At 46.4% G+C, this 16126-nt stretch overlaps 1 protein-coding gene across 2 annotated transcripts in view; it reads left to right on the top strand.

Annotated features, from left to right (window-relative positions):
- LOC147185677 (A-kinase anchor protein 12-like) overlaps window positions 1-16126 on the top strand; it is a 29199-nt gene extending 13073 nt beyond the window's left edge. Inside the window, exons 1-3 of one of the 2 annotated variants that reach the window (XM_086104451.1) lie at window positions 7693-7906; window positions 10404-14153; window positions 14949-16126. In XM_086104451.1, the coding sequence (XP_085960577.1) occupies window positions 7882-7906; window positions 10404-14149 (3771 nt within the window). In that variant the 5' untranslated portion in view covers window positions 7693-7881 and the 3' untranslated portion in view covers window positions 14150-14153; window positions 14949-16126. Of the gene's footprint in view, window positions 1-7692; window positions 7907-10403; window positions 14154-14948 lie in introns of those variants that run through there. The other variant, XM_086104450.1, reaches the window with a different exon arrangement.

Raw genomic sequence — 16126 nt, 5'->3', positions numbered from 1 at the left:
ATTTGATACTCAAAAAGTTACTTTTTTTTTGTTTTTAGTTACATCACAGCAGCTGCGCAAGGCACGCATAAACGTGAACACGACTCACGGTCCTGAACGCTAGCGCTCGCTAAGCTAACGTAGCACCGAATATAGCATAGCAGGCTAACATGGCCCGTAACAGGCAGTTTCCACACACGGTGGGAGAAGATAACTATTTTGAGTCGAAGGTCAACTACTGCTAGCTTTGTCACTTCAATTAAATTTAATATATGAAAAGAAAATACAATGTCAGAGATTATTACAAGTCGACTTGACTTTCATACCATTAAAAAATGTTTGTTTTTTTTAATCTGAAGTTGTTCAACCCATACTAGTGACATTATAAAATTCAAGTAGTTAACATTTAGCAATTAAATCTTAAGATGGACATCGAGAGTGTGGCATAAACGCCCAAATGGCTTTCTGTGCGTGCGAAACCGGCGAGCTTGTTAAAAAGCTTCAAGGCTGCCGCTAGAGGATCACAGGGAGTGAAAGGAAAGGGCGCTTATTGACACAATGGGAGACAGTGAAAGGCATCCCGGCACTACTTGTATCTCCAGTCTGGAAGCCGATAAACTGTCACTGTGGGAGACAGGAAATGCAGTCTACCTGATAACAGCCAAACACAACAAAAAGACAAGGCTGCACATCAAAAGGACCCAAAAAAAAAAGCCATCCGAACACATCACATTCAATTTTTAAATTGCTTCGTCTCTTTGTCCTCCATTTTGTTCCAAGTGGTCATTTTAGGGCCAATTTTGCCATTTCCACGGGCTGGTCAAAGCCAAGCAAATCTTCAAATATTTTTTGAACCGATTTTACTTGCCAGATGGATGATGCTAAATTGTGAAAATATTTTGCTTTTCGTCATGTATGTCGGGGCAGCATATGTATAACTCAATGCTTTGATAACGCCACTCTACAAGGTCGGAGCTTCACCACAATGCCTTGAGAGCTCAGATTTTCTTCAAACCCTCTATGCTTGAAATCAAATCCTCCATCCAAATGCAAACAGCCGATTTACCTATGTCACGGAAAACTATTTCACTCATTATTAACTCATTCACTCCCAATGACGTTTTTAAACGTCTTTTCAGACTTGGTCTAGAATTGGCTGGTGCTGAATGGGTTAATTTGAAATTCCTCACACTTGGCTACTTCCAAAAGTCGAGTCCGAATGGACTGGGCTACTGCTAAATAACGCGAATGATCAATCCGATTTATATATAAATCTGTAAAAAGTGATATTTGCATTTCGGTAAAATCGAGCACTACTGATTGTTCACAATTTTGAACTCCTCAAACAGCAACACTTGAGTGGCATGCGATTGTACTTTTCTAAGTCGGAGGTCTGAAAATTCCAACATCCCAGATTTGCGGAACGCAGCGTTAAATATGGAGTTGACGGTTTTATAGGTTTTACAAGTTTATGGACAAAATGGAACATAATGAATAACAAAAGAGGACACATTCTTGATTGAGGTCTGTGAGATGCGCTTTGGCAAAGGAGGAGAGTGACTGCAGCCTGATGAGTTCATGTGTGCGGAGCGAGTCCAAAGAATGACATCATTGATGGAATGAGTTGAGCATCCCTCCCTGATGGCTTGCAGGCTGCGCAACTGGACAGATGTAGATTTTTTTTTCGGGGGAGGAGAGGGGGTGCTGACTGTGATTTTTGTTGGGTCGATGTGCCGACAGTTAAGTCAATTTGCAGGCCTGCTGGACCGCAATTATCAGTGCGACGGTCTGGAACAGTTTCAATACGAGCTGAGCCATTTGATGGAGATATTACATACTCAACAGGCTAGTAACGTTTTAAGTTTTACGTGAAGAAATTGTCGATGTGATTCCGAAACCAAAAACTCTGCAAAACATCCCCATTCAAGACCTACTTTTAACCCCTTCAGGGACAGCGGTTAGTAATTTGACAGCTTATCATTTTATCAGGTTACAGGGTGCATGAAAGGGTTAAAATGTTTGCGTTTTGAGACTTGGCTGATAGGACTGTCTCTTCCTCACGTTAATGAAAGTAGGCTAAAGACGTCATATGGCCATGAATCTGCTCCAAGACGGACTTCTTCAGACTTGGCTCCGAAGCACAAGAGTGTTGTGTTCATTGTCCCAAAATATGCGGCCTCTCCCATCAAATAAGCCACGCATGGCGTCCGCCAATGCCGGAAACGTCACCATAACGCAAACCAGTCGCGGTTCTGCCCGTATTGCTTTCGCATTCCAGCTGACGGTGCTCATTGCACCCCACGTCAGGACTTTCGCTCAAACAAAGCTCGGTTTGAATCCTTTTATGATTATCTCCCCCCGTATGGACGGCTGGATAATCAAGACACGAAGAGTGCTTTGACTTCCCGTTTTCCGTTTCAGAACGGAGCTCTTGAAAAGCCACTCAGTCCCACCCACCGAGTCAGTCCCTCGAGATCCATCATTGTCCTGTCCGTCTCGGCAGCATGTTTTATTTAGTCGTTTGTTATGAAGAGGGTGCTCGAGGGATGCCCATCAGGAGAAGACGAGACCTGAAACCTCTATTAGGAAGCCGTTGTTTATCATTGGCTGTCCAAATAATTGGACGGGAGGCCTTTTTGTCTTCTTGCCAGTCTCTGCCGTCGCGACGAAGGGTAACACGACCATGTCACAATTCTTAGAAACCATCAAGATGATGAAAAACAGGACGCGCAAACGTCACCTGGAGCAGTTCACAAGTCAATCTTTATCTAATGACATGACAAAAACAGAACCACCCCCCAAAAAAGTGACCAACCAATCCAGGGAGGGAAACAGGCTGATGTCATCGAGCCAGCTTGCTAGCCCTTGCGCGGGAATTCTAAATCTGATTGGTCAAATAAAAGCTTCATTTACTGATATACAGTAGAATGAAGTCGCATGCTCTTGCACTAGCAATTCTGAAGCCCCCTGGGCAGATTGGATTGACACGGCAACAAATAGAGACTGAATTGTGATTGGACAAAAAAAACTAACAATCACACACATGGACTTGAAAGCTGCGGAGCCCCACAAAATTGAAAGCAAATATACAGAATAGACTTGGGGGGACAAAATTCATGCAATTTCATGGAACGAGCATTCCAAATTAAATTTCCAAGGTGTATTTTCCACAATTGGGGTACAAAAGTCCTGAAACTCCCCAGGGCTCGCCCGTATCTGCGGGGTCTGCCCTCTCATCTTTCCCGGCATCAGGGAAACCTAATCTCCTCCGCCTCAACCCCTAACCTCCCCCCAGGCACAAGGAGGCTCGAGAGAATGGAGCAGGAATGCGGCCCACCCCTCCTTCTTCTTCTATAGTAGACCCTCGCCTCGGTCTCCCACCATCCACAATACCATCGTCTCATCAGCTTCTCTATAAATCTGCAGTTATGGAAATTTGTCGGCATTTCTATACGTATTGGATACACTCATGTGGCAGTGAACGGCATGTTAAGATCAGTCAAGTCCTAATGAGAACCAAAGCACCGGGTTAGACTGTGACCAAGTCGCAGAATGAGATTATGTCCTGAAATAGAGCCGGTGGAGCAGCACACATTAACCCACATCAACCCATTTCCCAGCACATACTCTGGGTTAAACGGCTTGTTTTGTGCCTGAAGGTATAAAGGAGGGTCGTCTGATGATACAAAATCGGGTGAAACCCTGTTTGAATGTTTCAGAAGTTTCAGTGAAACCTTAAAATTTTTGCTAATTTATCCGAAATATGAGCATACACCGTCCGCTTTGAAACGCTGGCAAAAAAATGTACCTGACCATGACAAAGTGCACAAAAACATCTTGTTTATCAAAGTGTATAACCCCCCCCCCACACACACACACACAAAATATAAATACTTTATACGTCTGGACAGACTCCTGGGTCTTCTCCACCCACTTCAAAAAAAATCCTAAGAACTGTAGAAGACAACATATGCCAAGGAACAACTGTCCAAATTGCTTATGCAAAAAAATGTCTGGAATGCAGTGAAAAAGTTGAGGCAACAGATGGCAAGCCTGACTAAATATATACTCCTTGAAGGAACCGGACTCTTATTCCTGTCGCGTGACGCAGGATAGATGATTTCTAAAATCACAATAGCCAGAATCACCAACATCACATGCCTCCCCATCAGGCTCCGCCTCTTAAAGGCACATGCATGTACACAGACACTAGTCGACAATGGACAAAGTGCGATGGCGCAACTTCAGTACAGATTCTATCTGACCAAACAACGTCACGCGCTATTGAGAAAACGTGCGCGGATGTGTAAATCGTGTCCAGAGTCGAGTAGAACCGAGGAAATGTGCGACAGGAAGCGCAATCTGTGATGTCAAAAGATGATTGTACTTCCTGACCGACATTCTTGGACACACGCAAACGAGAGGAGGGGGCCCGACTGGAGGCTTGAATGGAAGAGTAGCGCTCACGTCCGTTTATCACGAAGGGATGTGTTCCAGACACAACCATGATCGGTGAATATCTCTGCCCTAGAAAGGATGCATGAAAATCAATCAATTAATCAATAAATAAGTGTGCGCGAGACACTTCTTAGACAAGAGAGGGGGAGTGGGAGCCTGTTTTTGTGTGTGTGTGTGTCCTGAGTCTTAGATGATGTCATGGCCCGTCATTGCATTGCAACACAAAGCGCCTCCACCCAAATTGCCCTAACAGCCCCTCACTCCTCCCACCTCCAATTCCTCTTCGCACCCTCACCCCAGCCCACCATTCAAGACCCCTCCTCAAACATTCCTGCGCTGGATGCAAAGTTTTGGTTGTTTAGATGTGACATCCTCTGGAGTTTAACTGTTCGAGCATAAGTCGTCGTTGCAGCGATGTAAAAGTTAAATCATATATTTATATGTATATGTAAATCAGATATGTGTCGAGGCTGTCAACTTAATTTGAAAGAGGAGATAATTTTACAGGAAATGGTACTAAAGGTGATTGGTGACTTTGTTAGAAACACACTTGGACTGGCATCTGTCTGAAAAAAAAAAAGTGGTATCGAACATGCCGAGTATAAAATAATATAAAATTATGGCGAAATGTTTTGTTGTTGTGTGAGCAGAAAAGCAGCAACATCAAAATGTTGTCCGACTCACTGATACGGAGTACTTGTAATTTTTCATATATAAAATTTCATTGAACACAACAACAAATTTGAACACCTTTCTTTCTGGCGCAGAAAATGATTTGCCGAAATGTCCAAACTGTCGCAGTATAGCGCCATCTACTGCCAAGGAGTACGTACTCCATGTCAGATTTTTTTCAAAGGTTTTTTTTAAATGTAAAGTTTCAGTAGCTGATAGTGGCAACCTCATCGAGTAACCTATACCTTAAGATACGGCCAGTATCGGCCCGATACCAATACGATACTTGCCAATCCCTTACACAGTATGTTGTATAATACCCTACTATATTCTGACATGGACAGGTTCAATTTATCCGAAAACAAGCCCTATTCTTCTCCAAATAATATTTGTTTGTTTTTCCCACTAAAATCTCATAACTGGAAAACGCCATTGACAACCAAGTGGAGTCTTGGCCCCCACATTGACTCGAAGAGACAAACGTAGCCAACGCTGCGGTGCGTGTGTGTGAGAATTAAATGGACAGAGCATGTATGGAAGTGTAAGCACGCATGAGTCATATGGGGGGGGGGGGGGGGTTGGGACGTGAAAGGAAGATTGGGCGGATTGTTTTTGGGGTCAAGCCATGTACTACCACCATCAACTAGTGGATACATTCCTCTGCGACGTGACTCACTACACACTGTACAATGCTCGTGGAGAGTGGCGTGTTTACTTCATGTGTCACTGCATGGATTGAAAGCCTCAGCGGTGCGTCATGTCGAGTGAGTCGCTGCAAAGGGATTCAATACAACTTGAACACACGCACAAATACAAGCGATTGCTGTTTAAATGAAAAGTAACAAACCCTTTGATGCACCCTGTCACCTGATCACGTGATAAGATGTCCACTGTAGTAATCGCCGTCCCCGAAAGGGTTAAAAGGAGACGCCCCCCCCCTGAGTGGAATGCATCGTATTGACACCGCTTTAGATGAGAAGTCACACACTGGATGTGCAAGTCAGAAAGATGCTGGAAAAAAAACGAGACATCAGGTAGCCGTAGACGCGTATCGCAGACGGCACTTGATTCAAATAGGCCGCTATCACCGGCGCTAACAAATCAACACATTCCTTCGGGGACAATGCGAAAGATTACGCATCACGACTACGCCGCCGTTTACTCGGGAGCGTTTTATCTGCATTCCGTCTCGTCTGCACCCCACCTCACACGAATGCCGAATGAAATGTGTTTGCATTGAAGTCATTTAGAGGGGGCTCATTAGCAATTACATAGGGCGGCTACCACCTTGACCCCCCCCACCACCACCACCACCACTACCACCGGCAACACCATTCTTAGCTAGTTTTTTTGGCCAGTGGGTCATTGTAATTTCCTTTTGAAGACTCACATACCTAGAACTGTGTAAACTTGGGTTGAGGTATGAAAAGCAAGCTGAGTCACGACTTCACTCGAGTCAGATTGAAGTCAGCAATTATAGGAGGCGGCATGGCTCGGTAGGAGAGTGGTTGGGGGTTCAATCCTCGGCCGTTGCAAGCTCGTCGAAGTGTCCCTGAGCAAGATACTGAACCCAATTTAGATTGTTTAATCAGCCTGCCATGCATGATTTTGGAATGTGGGAGGAAACTGGAGTACCCGGAGAAAACCCACGCAGGAGAACATGCAAACTCCACACAGGCAGGCCGGAGCTGGAATCGAACCCAGTACCTCTGCACTGTGAGGTCAACACGCTAACCACTGGTTCACCGGGCCGTCCGGACTTTTGATTTGTTCAAGCTAAATAATGACTCGGTTGAAATTTAGTCGGGTGGTTTTAGCCACTGTAATTTGGGGCTCGCTTCCAACTCGAAGGTTAAGATTTGCGCCTTACTAATAATTGACCTTTTGTGACTTACTCTCTCGCCACTGCTCTTGAACATTTTTCTTACAGTTCTGACCACATTTCCCAGACTCTGTGCCTCTTTCATCACTGTGCCTAAAAAAATGTTTTAATTAAAAAAAAACCCACACAAGTCCAGATGAAACCGTTCAAGTGAAAACTTGATTGTGTGTATTCAGTAAAACCATTCAAAATGTCACCATTCAGACAAGAGCGGCTTAGCGAATACAGTTAGGTTATGTCCTGAAAGAGAAAATGTTACGCTCGGCCACTTTTGTCAGCCCGTCTATGCCAGTCTGTCTTTTGGGGAGACAGCACGGGTATTAAGGTCAGAAAAGGAGACGTTGCGTGTTGGAGGGATTTGGTGGTGGGGGTGGCGGGGTTGGGTTTTCCATGCAGTTTGATCACATACAATAGTTTTATTCTTACTTTAAAAAAAAGAGGGGGGGGGTCACTTCCTTGAAAGAGTGCATGATGATGAGCTGCAGTCACGCAGGGGCGGAAGTGCAATAAGAGGGAGGGTGCGTGCGCTCGCAAAGGTGGAGGGGGGGGGGGGGGTGGAGGCTGGTGGTGGGGAGGGGGGGGCTCGTTCAGAACAGCTGAAGAAAGGAGCGGGGGTGACGTTAGAGGGAGGCAGGGGTGGTCCCAATGTGACATGTGTCTGTTGAAATGTGTGCGAAGCGGCCCGTTCAGCACACACGGGCTACACAGCTGCAGAACAGCAACTCCAACCGCAGAACGTGTAACAAGTGAAAGGGATAACGAGAGAGAATCTTTTTTTTTAATTTAGTTTTTTTAAGAATTGTGACTTATTTTCTTTTTTATCTGATTTTTTGGGTTTATTAAAACATTTAAATAAACAGGATTTTTTTGAGCGGGACGGACTTACACCAATGCTTGGAACAATTACTTTAACAGGTAAGCTCAATTGATTTTATTTGGTCAAATTCTTTAGAATGAGTTGTTTGTATTTTTTTTATTTTTTAATCTAAGTCAAATTTGTCCAAAATTGCGATTCTTTATCTTTCCAGGAATGCGTACCGCTGAGGGCATTGTTGTCCTGAGGGTGTGGTTGGATAGTAGCGTGCGTCTCTTTATCGTTGCACAACTATAGTGTTGCTTTACTGCAAGAGGCCAGTCAGTTATTTGAACACAAAAAGTCCAAACAACATTGCGATGCATTTTTATTTTGGAGTATTTTTATTTGCAATGGTGGTTCTCCCTATGTAGCATACATCCAATTCCAGACCTACTCCAAGTGACCCAGTGGGCTGTGCTCCTAGTTTTTTTTTTTTTTTTTTTGGGTGGGGGGGGGGGTTACATAGTAACATCTGTCTTTATAATATCAGTGACGAGCAACAGTTGCCTTTTATCATTCGCATGATGAGCAGAGGTTTTGCGCCCCCGGCTTTTTAAACTCATGTCACACTTCTGGCCAACTCCCATCGTCTCGTCATGTGAAGCATTTCATTAGATTAGAGTGGGATCATAATTCCCAGTGGTCCAAAACCACAAAAAGCAGGAGGGCGTGGAGGCGGATGAGGGCTGGTGTAAAAGAGGGTCGCATAAAATTAATCCCGGCGTTGATTCTTGCCTCAGCTCTTTCTCAATTGTGAGTGATAGGCGCCCTTCTTGGGTGGAACAAATGCAGTTTTTGATTTATTCCTGTGGATGAGATGAGATGAGAACCCCTCCTCCCAAAGTGGCGCCTTGGAGACACTCTGACCACACCTTAGATTGGGGGGGGGGGTTCTTTGTCGTTTTGGGGGGCGGGGGGGGGGGTGAGCGCCCAAGTTGGCCTCCTTTTTTCTGCTTAACTGACTTCTTTTGTTTGCATAGCTGCTGCCGCACCAGACGAGTCATCCTAAAGAAGGATTTGCATACATTTGGGTGAAGTTGATAAACAAGTGTCAGCTTCCCTCTGTTATCTCATCAGGAGCGGAGTAGAGTTACAACCGTATTCAATTTGGGAGCTGCGATGCAATTGTGACTGTTTCCCCAAGTTTATTTCATCACAAAACGTGGCATGCTTTTCACTGGACGCCAACAGCACTGAAATAAGTTCGGAGTTGAGGGTCTTCAGGCTATCGCCACCCGCCACCTGCCTCCGGCAAAAGAAAAAGAACCCGTCCATCCACCTTCTCAACCCCCTGCAGCCTCACCCCACAAGCCTTCTTTGTGGTTCAGTCATTATTTAAAGCATGCACGATAGCCCCCCCCCCCTTTTTCCCTAAATCAAATCAGTCCACGGGTGTTTGTTGTATGTGTGCCTGTAAAACAAACCAAAAAAAAAAAAAAAAAACGGAGCTCAAAAAGACTGGCAAGATGCCAGCAGTGTGTTAAATCCACATGGTTCCTGGTTTTATGATCCGTGTAGATACACATGGCCTGACCTGGACTTTACAACGTTACTTAAGGGGAGGCGGCAAGTTGAGTTTGCGTGTTTGCCGATGAACACATTTTGAAACGACACCCACTCGAGAGGGGACCCCCGAGTCCACGCCGATGGCACAACGCCGCCCGGGCGTCACTTTATTTTGTAAATACGTTGAATCTTGGCAAAGTTTGTGACCACCACCGCCACAACGGCCACTGCCGCCCCGCCCACCCCTTTACTCTTGTTTTCACAGGCCACAGCAAGGGTTAGATGGCTATTGTGCCTTGAAGGAGGCGAGTCCCCTTCCATGCCGCTGTGTTGGAATGTGGGTCAAGGGGACTCAATTTAAAAAGGGAGGGTGTAAGCCCTCTTCATTGTTTGGTTTTGGAAATTTACAATACAATTTAGCTGAGCTGAGCCAAGCGAGGCTCTTTTTAGGACAACCTGGAATAACATAGGCATGCATTCCTTGCTGGGTTAAATCCATACATAGCATCTAGGCATGTTCTCACAAAAATTACAGAACAAAATGTTGCTTTTTTTTTTTTTTGCATCATTCCCCGGAAACCTTAAAGTACATTGTTGTCCAACACTAAAGTATCCGAAGAATGCTGTGAGGCTTTAATTTAGATTGTGGGCACATTTCTACATTTTTTTTGTGTGTGTGTGTGGGACAAGACCACAGGTGTTTTTTTTAAGTAGCACCACAGAACAGTAGGTTGGAATTCGCTTGTTTTTTTTTTTTCCGCGTTTGGGTTGTTTGGAATTGCAATTTCAATTGAAATTTGAGCTGCTTTGCTCAAAAAAGACCACGTTAGTTCCCACAGTGTTTCTTTAAAGGTAGTGTGAATGTATGTAATCGGGTAATGCAATACCTATAAATTAGACCTTTGTGTGTCCCAGAGTATCAGGCAACTGTTTTGAAAGCTGGGAGTGGTAAAGTAAAATGAGTACTAAATAAATTAGTGGTTTATCTGAAATCTAATATTGATCAGTTTAACAAAGTGCAATGTTTGTGTTACTTCCTCTTCATTCCAGTTGGCCAGCCTGATGGTGTCTCTGTGGCTCAGAAGGAGGACGCCTCAGAGACCATGGACACCATCGCAGACGAGCAGGCTCCTCAGGTGAATGGTGACAAAGTGGAGAAGGAATCTCCCGAGAGCAACGACATAGCTCCCGTTGAGGAGAAGGCAGCAGAGGAGAAGCCCGACGAGTCGGGCGAAGTGGGCTTTAAGAAGATCTTCCGCTTCGTGGGCTTTAAGTTCACCCTGAAGAAGGACAAGAGCGAGGAGAAAGAGCCGGTGAAGCTGTTGACGGTGAAAGACAAGGACGGAGAGGTGGTCAACGGAAATGATGAACCTGCAAAGGTTGAGGCCGCCAATGCGGGAGAGAACAGCACCGCTGAAGAGAAAGAGGCGCTCGACACTGAGGCTGAAGTCACGAAAGACGCCAACAACGCCGAGACCCCAGAGGGTCCTGCAGATGCTGCTGAAACCTCAGATGAAGCAGTCAAAGAGGAAGGAGGCGAGAAGGAGGGCGAGGCCAGTCCACCGCCCCAGGAGGCTGCGTTGTCCCCTTTCAGGAAGCTATTTAGTACCGGCCTCTTCTCTAACCTGCGAAAGAAATCCAGCATTAAGAGAACCAAAGAGGAGGAAGACAAGTTGGCAGTTGGCGAGGACCAAGTTGAGGAGGCGCACCATAAGCCAGAGGCAGCGCAAGAAACCAAGGAGGAGGGACTGATAACTGAGGAGAAAGAAAAAGCCGAAGAGGAGACCCCGGCATCGCCTCAAGAGGATAAACCTGAGCCGAGCTCGGAGTCTGAGGTCATCACCGACAGCCCTACTGCTGCTTCTGATGAGACAAAGCCCGAAGAGGAAAAAGCAGAAGAAGAGAAAGCTCCAGCAGAGGTAACTTCCGATTCTGAACTCACAGCTTCACAAGAGAAGGTGAAACCCCAAGGAAGTCCCCTCAAAAAGCTTTTCACTGGCGCTGGCTTAAAGAAACTCTCCACTAAGAGCAAGAAGAGCAAGAAAGACACTGAGGTGAAACCGACAGAGTCTGGGGAGCAAGCAGCGGAACTTCAATCCTCTACCGAGTCCACGGAAGCGGCAAAAACTGAGAGCGGACCGTCATCCCCGGAGAAATCTGGAGAGCATGCCGTTGAAGTCGAGGGGGCCCAGTCCGATTCCACGCAGGAAGCCGAAGGTGAAGTTGTCTCTGATGGAGAGAAGAAAAAGGAAGGAATCGTCGCCTGGTCTTCCTTCAAGAAACTAGTGACACCCAAGAAGCGCGTGAAAAGACCTTCGGAGAGCGATGACGAGGTCGCAGGTGAGAAAGCGGCAAAGTCGGCAACCTTGTCTTCTTCTGAAAGCGCTCCGTTAGCAGATAAGGATGTAGAGGAGGAAGCTAAAGAGGACAAACCCTCTGAGGACGAGAATAAGACCGAAAACACAGAAGAGAAACTGGTCAGCAGCACAGAAGAGCCCAAAAAGAAAATGGACACTTCGGTATCCTGGGAAGCCCTGATGTGTATGGGAGGACCTAAAAAGAGGACCAGGAAGACTTCTGATTCAGACGATGAGGAAACCAAGATTGAAAAGGAGAATCCTGCGCCGGCTGCCGAAGATGCGAAGCAAGAGGACAAGACTGAGGCAGCTGTGGTGAAATCTCAAAGCGTTGAAGGAGAAGACGAAGGCGCTTCCTCCCCAGAACCTCTGACTAGCCCACCTGAGAGAGAGTCCGCCTGGGACACTCTCAAACGCATGGTGATGCCAAAGAGTAAGGCTAAAACTGAAGAGAAGACAGAGGAAAGCGCCGAACAGGTCCAGCCAGAAAGCGAAGCACCGAAAGATGAGTCGTCTTTCTCCCTGAGAAAGTTCTTCCCCGGTCTCAGGAAGAAGAAAGCTGAAAAACAAGCCTCCACCGAGAGCGAGGAGGACTCCGACACCCCGGCTGTGGTTCCTCTATCAGAATATGACGCACAAAACGAGGTTGCCCAGGAACAACCGGCGGAGGAAACCGCAAACGTAGCTCAAGCGTCTTGTGAAGAGAGATCCCCATCATGGATCGCAGCCACGGTGGAGCGGGTCGATGACCAACACGATCAGCTGAGCGATATCACCGAAGAAGCGGAGAATATCGCTACGCCCAAATCCGTCGACACGGACAATGCGGAAGACGACGATCTGCCCCCAAAACACGTGGGACGGAAATTATCCGTCGCTGAAATTGCTCAAGCTCCTCCTTCAGAAACCACCACCAGAGATCCCGAGGGACCTACGGATGAGAACGCACAGGAGTGTTTGGCAGCCATTCAGGCCGAAATAAGTGAAGTTCCACCCATGACATCTGCGATCTGTGAAGATGCACCAGTTATGATTGCTTCAGAAGAATGTGAACCACCTTTGCGGCATGCGGATTCCAAGTCTCTCCGGCTACTGGAGCCACATGTCCAGACGGAGGCCATGGCCATCTGCACTGGCCTGGAGACCGAGGAGATTGCTAAAGTCTCTTTCGAGAAACCTGCGGCTCCGATCACAGAATGCGTTTCTGTGAACACCGACGGTCTCCGCACCGAGGTCTTAGTCGAAGACGAGTCGTTAAAAGTGGAGGAGGCCGTTGTGACAGAAGATGCCCTGTTGAGCGCCCAAGTTCAACAAGTGAAGGACGTTGAGATCGAGCCCACCGTAAATTCGCAGATTGAAGCATTGGACGTCCAAACTGCCGAGGAGAGCCGCGAACCCGAGCCCGCTGCTGTCGGAATCGTCAACACTTTGCTAACGCCGCAAGTTGCAGAGACCGCCGCCGATGTGGCAAACGACGCTCCGATCGAGTCCGTTACGCCAACGGTGGAGGTCCCCGTGTTTTTACAGAACGGAGAAGACACCGAGCCAAGTGCGAAAACCATCGGGGAAGAAGAACTTGCCTGTGAAATCGCAGCACCAAGTGAGCAGGTTTGCGTCATTACGCAATCCGTTGTCCTCGTCAGCTCGCCCTGTGCAGACCAAGTAACAACCTCCAACGCGTCTGAGCCAGAGGATGCCATCGAAACCAGTGGCGATAATGCGGAGTGCGGTCAAATTGAGGCCCAGAGCATGATCATCGCCCAGTCTGTAGTACAGGATGCGGTGGATAAAGTTTTAGAGCAGCCCAAAACCCCAGAGACCCCCACAACATACACTGCAACCCCGGCCCAGGCAGTGATGACCACGGAAGAGGAGATCGAGATCTCGGCTGAGCGCCCCGTTATCACCGACACCCCTATCCCTCTCACCAAAGAAAAAACTGCAGTGAAGCCTCTTTTTGTCGCCACGCAATGCGAAACCGTTCCGATCGAGGTGGCGGAAGACGAGGAATCCGAGGGAGGCTTGAAGAAAGCCGTGGAGGTAGCCGCAAGTGAAGAATTTGTCATTGAGGAAGAGGTTGTGGAGATCATCGGCGAGAGGCAGACGGACGACAAACTGGAGGCTGTGAAGGAAGAGACGGAGGAAGAGAAACCACAACCGGAGGAGAAGGAGATCCACATGGCCGTCCAGGTGGTCTTGCAGACCGCGCAGATGGTTGAGGAGGAGTCCATCCAAGAGGAGGCGGTGGAGGAATTCGGCAGCAACGGCCCCGTGGACGGCAAAGGAGACCGGCCCGCGAGCGAGCAATCGGAAAGTCACCCGGCGGAGGAGAGAACGCCGTCAAAGTGCGCCGAGGTGATGGCGCAGGTGATGGAGGTGATCGAAGAGGCGGTGAAGGAGATCCAGCCGGCGTCCGCAGAGATCACACCGGCGTCGTGAGCAGGTGAGATGGGCCACAGAATTCAAAACTTCCTTCATTCACCGATCAAACGAGTTTCTCATGTGTTTTGAGATCTATTTTATAAACATCAATGGGCTCTACTTTTATTAGAGAAGTTGGGGCGGGGGGTGTGGGGGGGGGGGGGTCCTCTGGACAGATGAAGAAGCTTTTTTGTTCACTGAGTTACCAAAGAACCTTTGATATCAAAGTAGGAATGCTGTTATTGACCCCTTTGTCGGCCGGCGTCTTAAAAGGAAGTGGTGTGTGAGGGGGGGAGATGAACTTGTGCTGAAAGACTGATTATGACCCCCCCCCCCACCCTTCCTCGCCGCCTCCCCTTCCTTTTTTATCAGCCTTGCTCCACTCCATCGCAGACTCTTTGAGTCTGTACTTTCTTCCATTAAAGTGCATACGCTTCGTAAATTCCAGCTTTGATTTGATATGTTTTTTTGGTTTTTTTTTTTAACGAGAGGCCTTTTTTTTTAGTTTTCAATGTCTACTGTTATTGTACTGTAGTTGATTGAAGGCGAGGTGGAGGAGTAGCTGTAAGTGACAATCAGGGATGAACATTTTAGAGCCCCGTTTATGGATTCATGTGTCTCCTAATATATATTTTAATGCTGATTTTTAAAAAATATCTTTTTGTAGCACATCAAGTTTTTGAGACATTTAAAATTGTTTTAAGTTTGACCTTTTAAAAGCTTGCTTTGCCATTCGTTATAGTTTACTTGCATCTCTGCAACAAAACGAGGCTCAACCAAAAATGTCCCTAACATCTCTTCTTGCTACCCACCCCAGATGAAGGCGCAGCACCGTTGCCCAGGAAACCAGAAGGAGAGCGATACAAGGAAGAAACGGGATGTTTGCTAACGGCGACCTATTGACACGCTGGGAATAGGCTCCGCCCCTTCCCGCCCTGAGAGAGACTTGAGTCACCGAGCTTCCTGTCCACCACGCATCCACCCCCTCCAACTCCCCTGCATCGAGCCGTGCTGCCCCCCCCCCCCAACGAGCCCCAGTCTGTCTCCACTGTGAGGCAAGCGAATGGACGAGTGTTTACCTGTGTCTGTGTTTGTGTTTCTAATGGTGTGAAGGCGTGAGAGAATCTCAAAAGGTAAACCGATTGTATATTGTATTTATATCGTGAGTATTGTTCCAGTCACCCTTTATTTTTTCATGTTGAGCCCAATTTGTTTTGTTTTTTTCATCACACGTGAAGATTATTTTTAAAAATGCCAGATGCAACAAGTCATTACCAAAGCTAATTGTTGCATCAGGCAAGGAGGGAATGGGTTTCAAGTATTTTGTAGCAGCCATGGTACAAACTGTGATATTGTCAGATAGGTTAAAAAAACAAAAAACAATTTGGAGTAAATCCCTTCATGTTTCATGTAGATACAAAAAACACATGCTTCCTAATTTACTGTGAAAGAACCTTTTACACTTGTTTTCTTTTTGTCGTAACACAATAAAATGCTATTATACCAGTCTCACATCATCATGTCGTAGAAAAAAACCCAAACACATTTGGGGTTAACTATAGTGCATTAATTTATGAATGCCAACTACTTTTGACCACCACAGTCTGGAGGTTGCTGAAAACATTTATTGTTCAATACATTTGCTTTAGTTGAATCAATGGCTGACACCAGCAAGCTTTTGGTCAAAATAAGAAAACACATTTATCAAGCCTCGGCCTTTTTTTTTGTTGTACATAAATGTTTCCCAAAAAGTCATTTTCGCCCTCTGTCAGCTTTAACTTCACTGTGAGCTTGTTAACACTTGTACAGATGCTGTGTATACACTTGTATGTACTGACAAAGCCTCTTGTTCTAACAACATATATGCTTCATTCTTGATGATATTCACAAAAGCATGATTTTAACAGTCTTTTTGTATTTTCCAAGCTGTTAATAGTACGGCTATACAAACGTGTCTATATTTCATTCAATAAAGTTTAGAGGGTGGGGGGAAAA

Source organism: Hippocampus guttulatus, chromosome 23 (assembly GCF_054856545.1).
Source record: "Hippocampus guttulatus isolate MCC_2025c chromosome 23, RoL_Hgut_1.0, whole genome shotgun sequence".
NCBI classification, from domain to species: domain Eukaryota; kingdom Metazoa; phylum Chordata; class Actinopteri; order Syngnathiformes; family Syngnathidae; genus Hippocampus; species Hippocampus guttulatus.
Note: the sequence above shows the minus strand (reverse complement) of the source record. Positions and strands in the feature narration are given on the sequence as shown.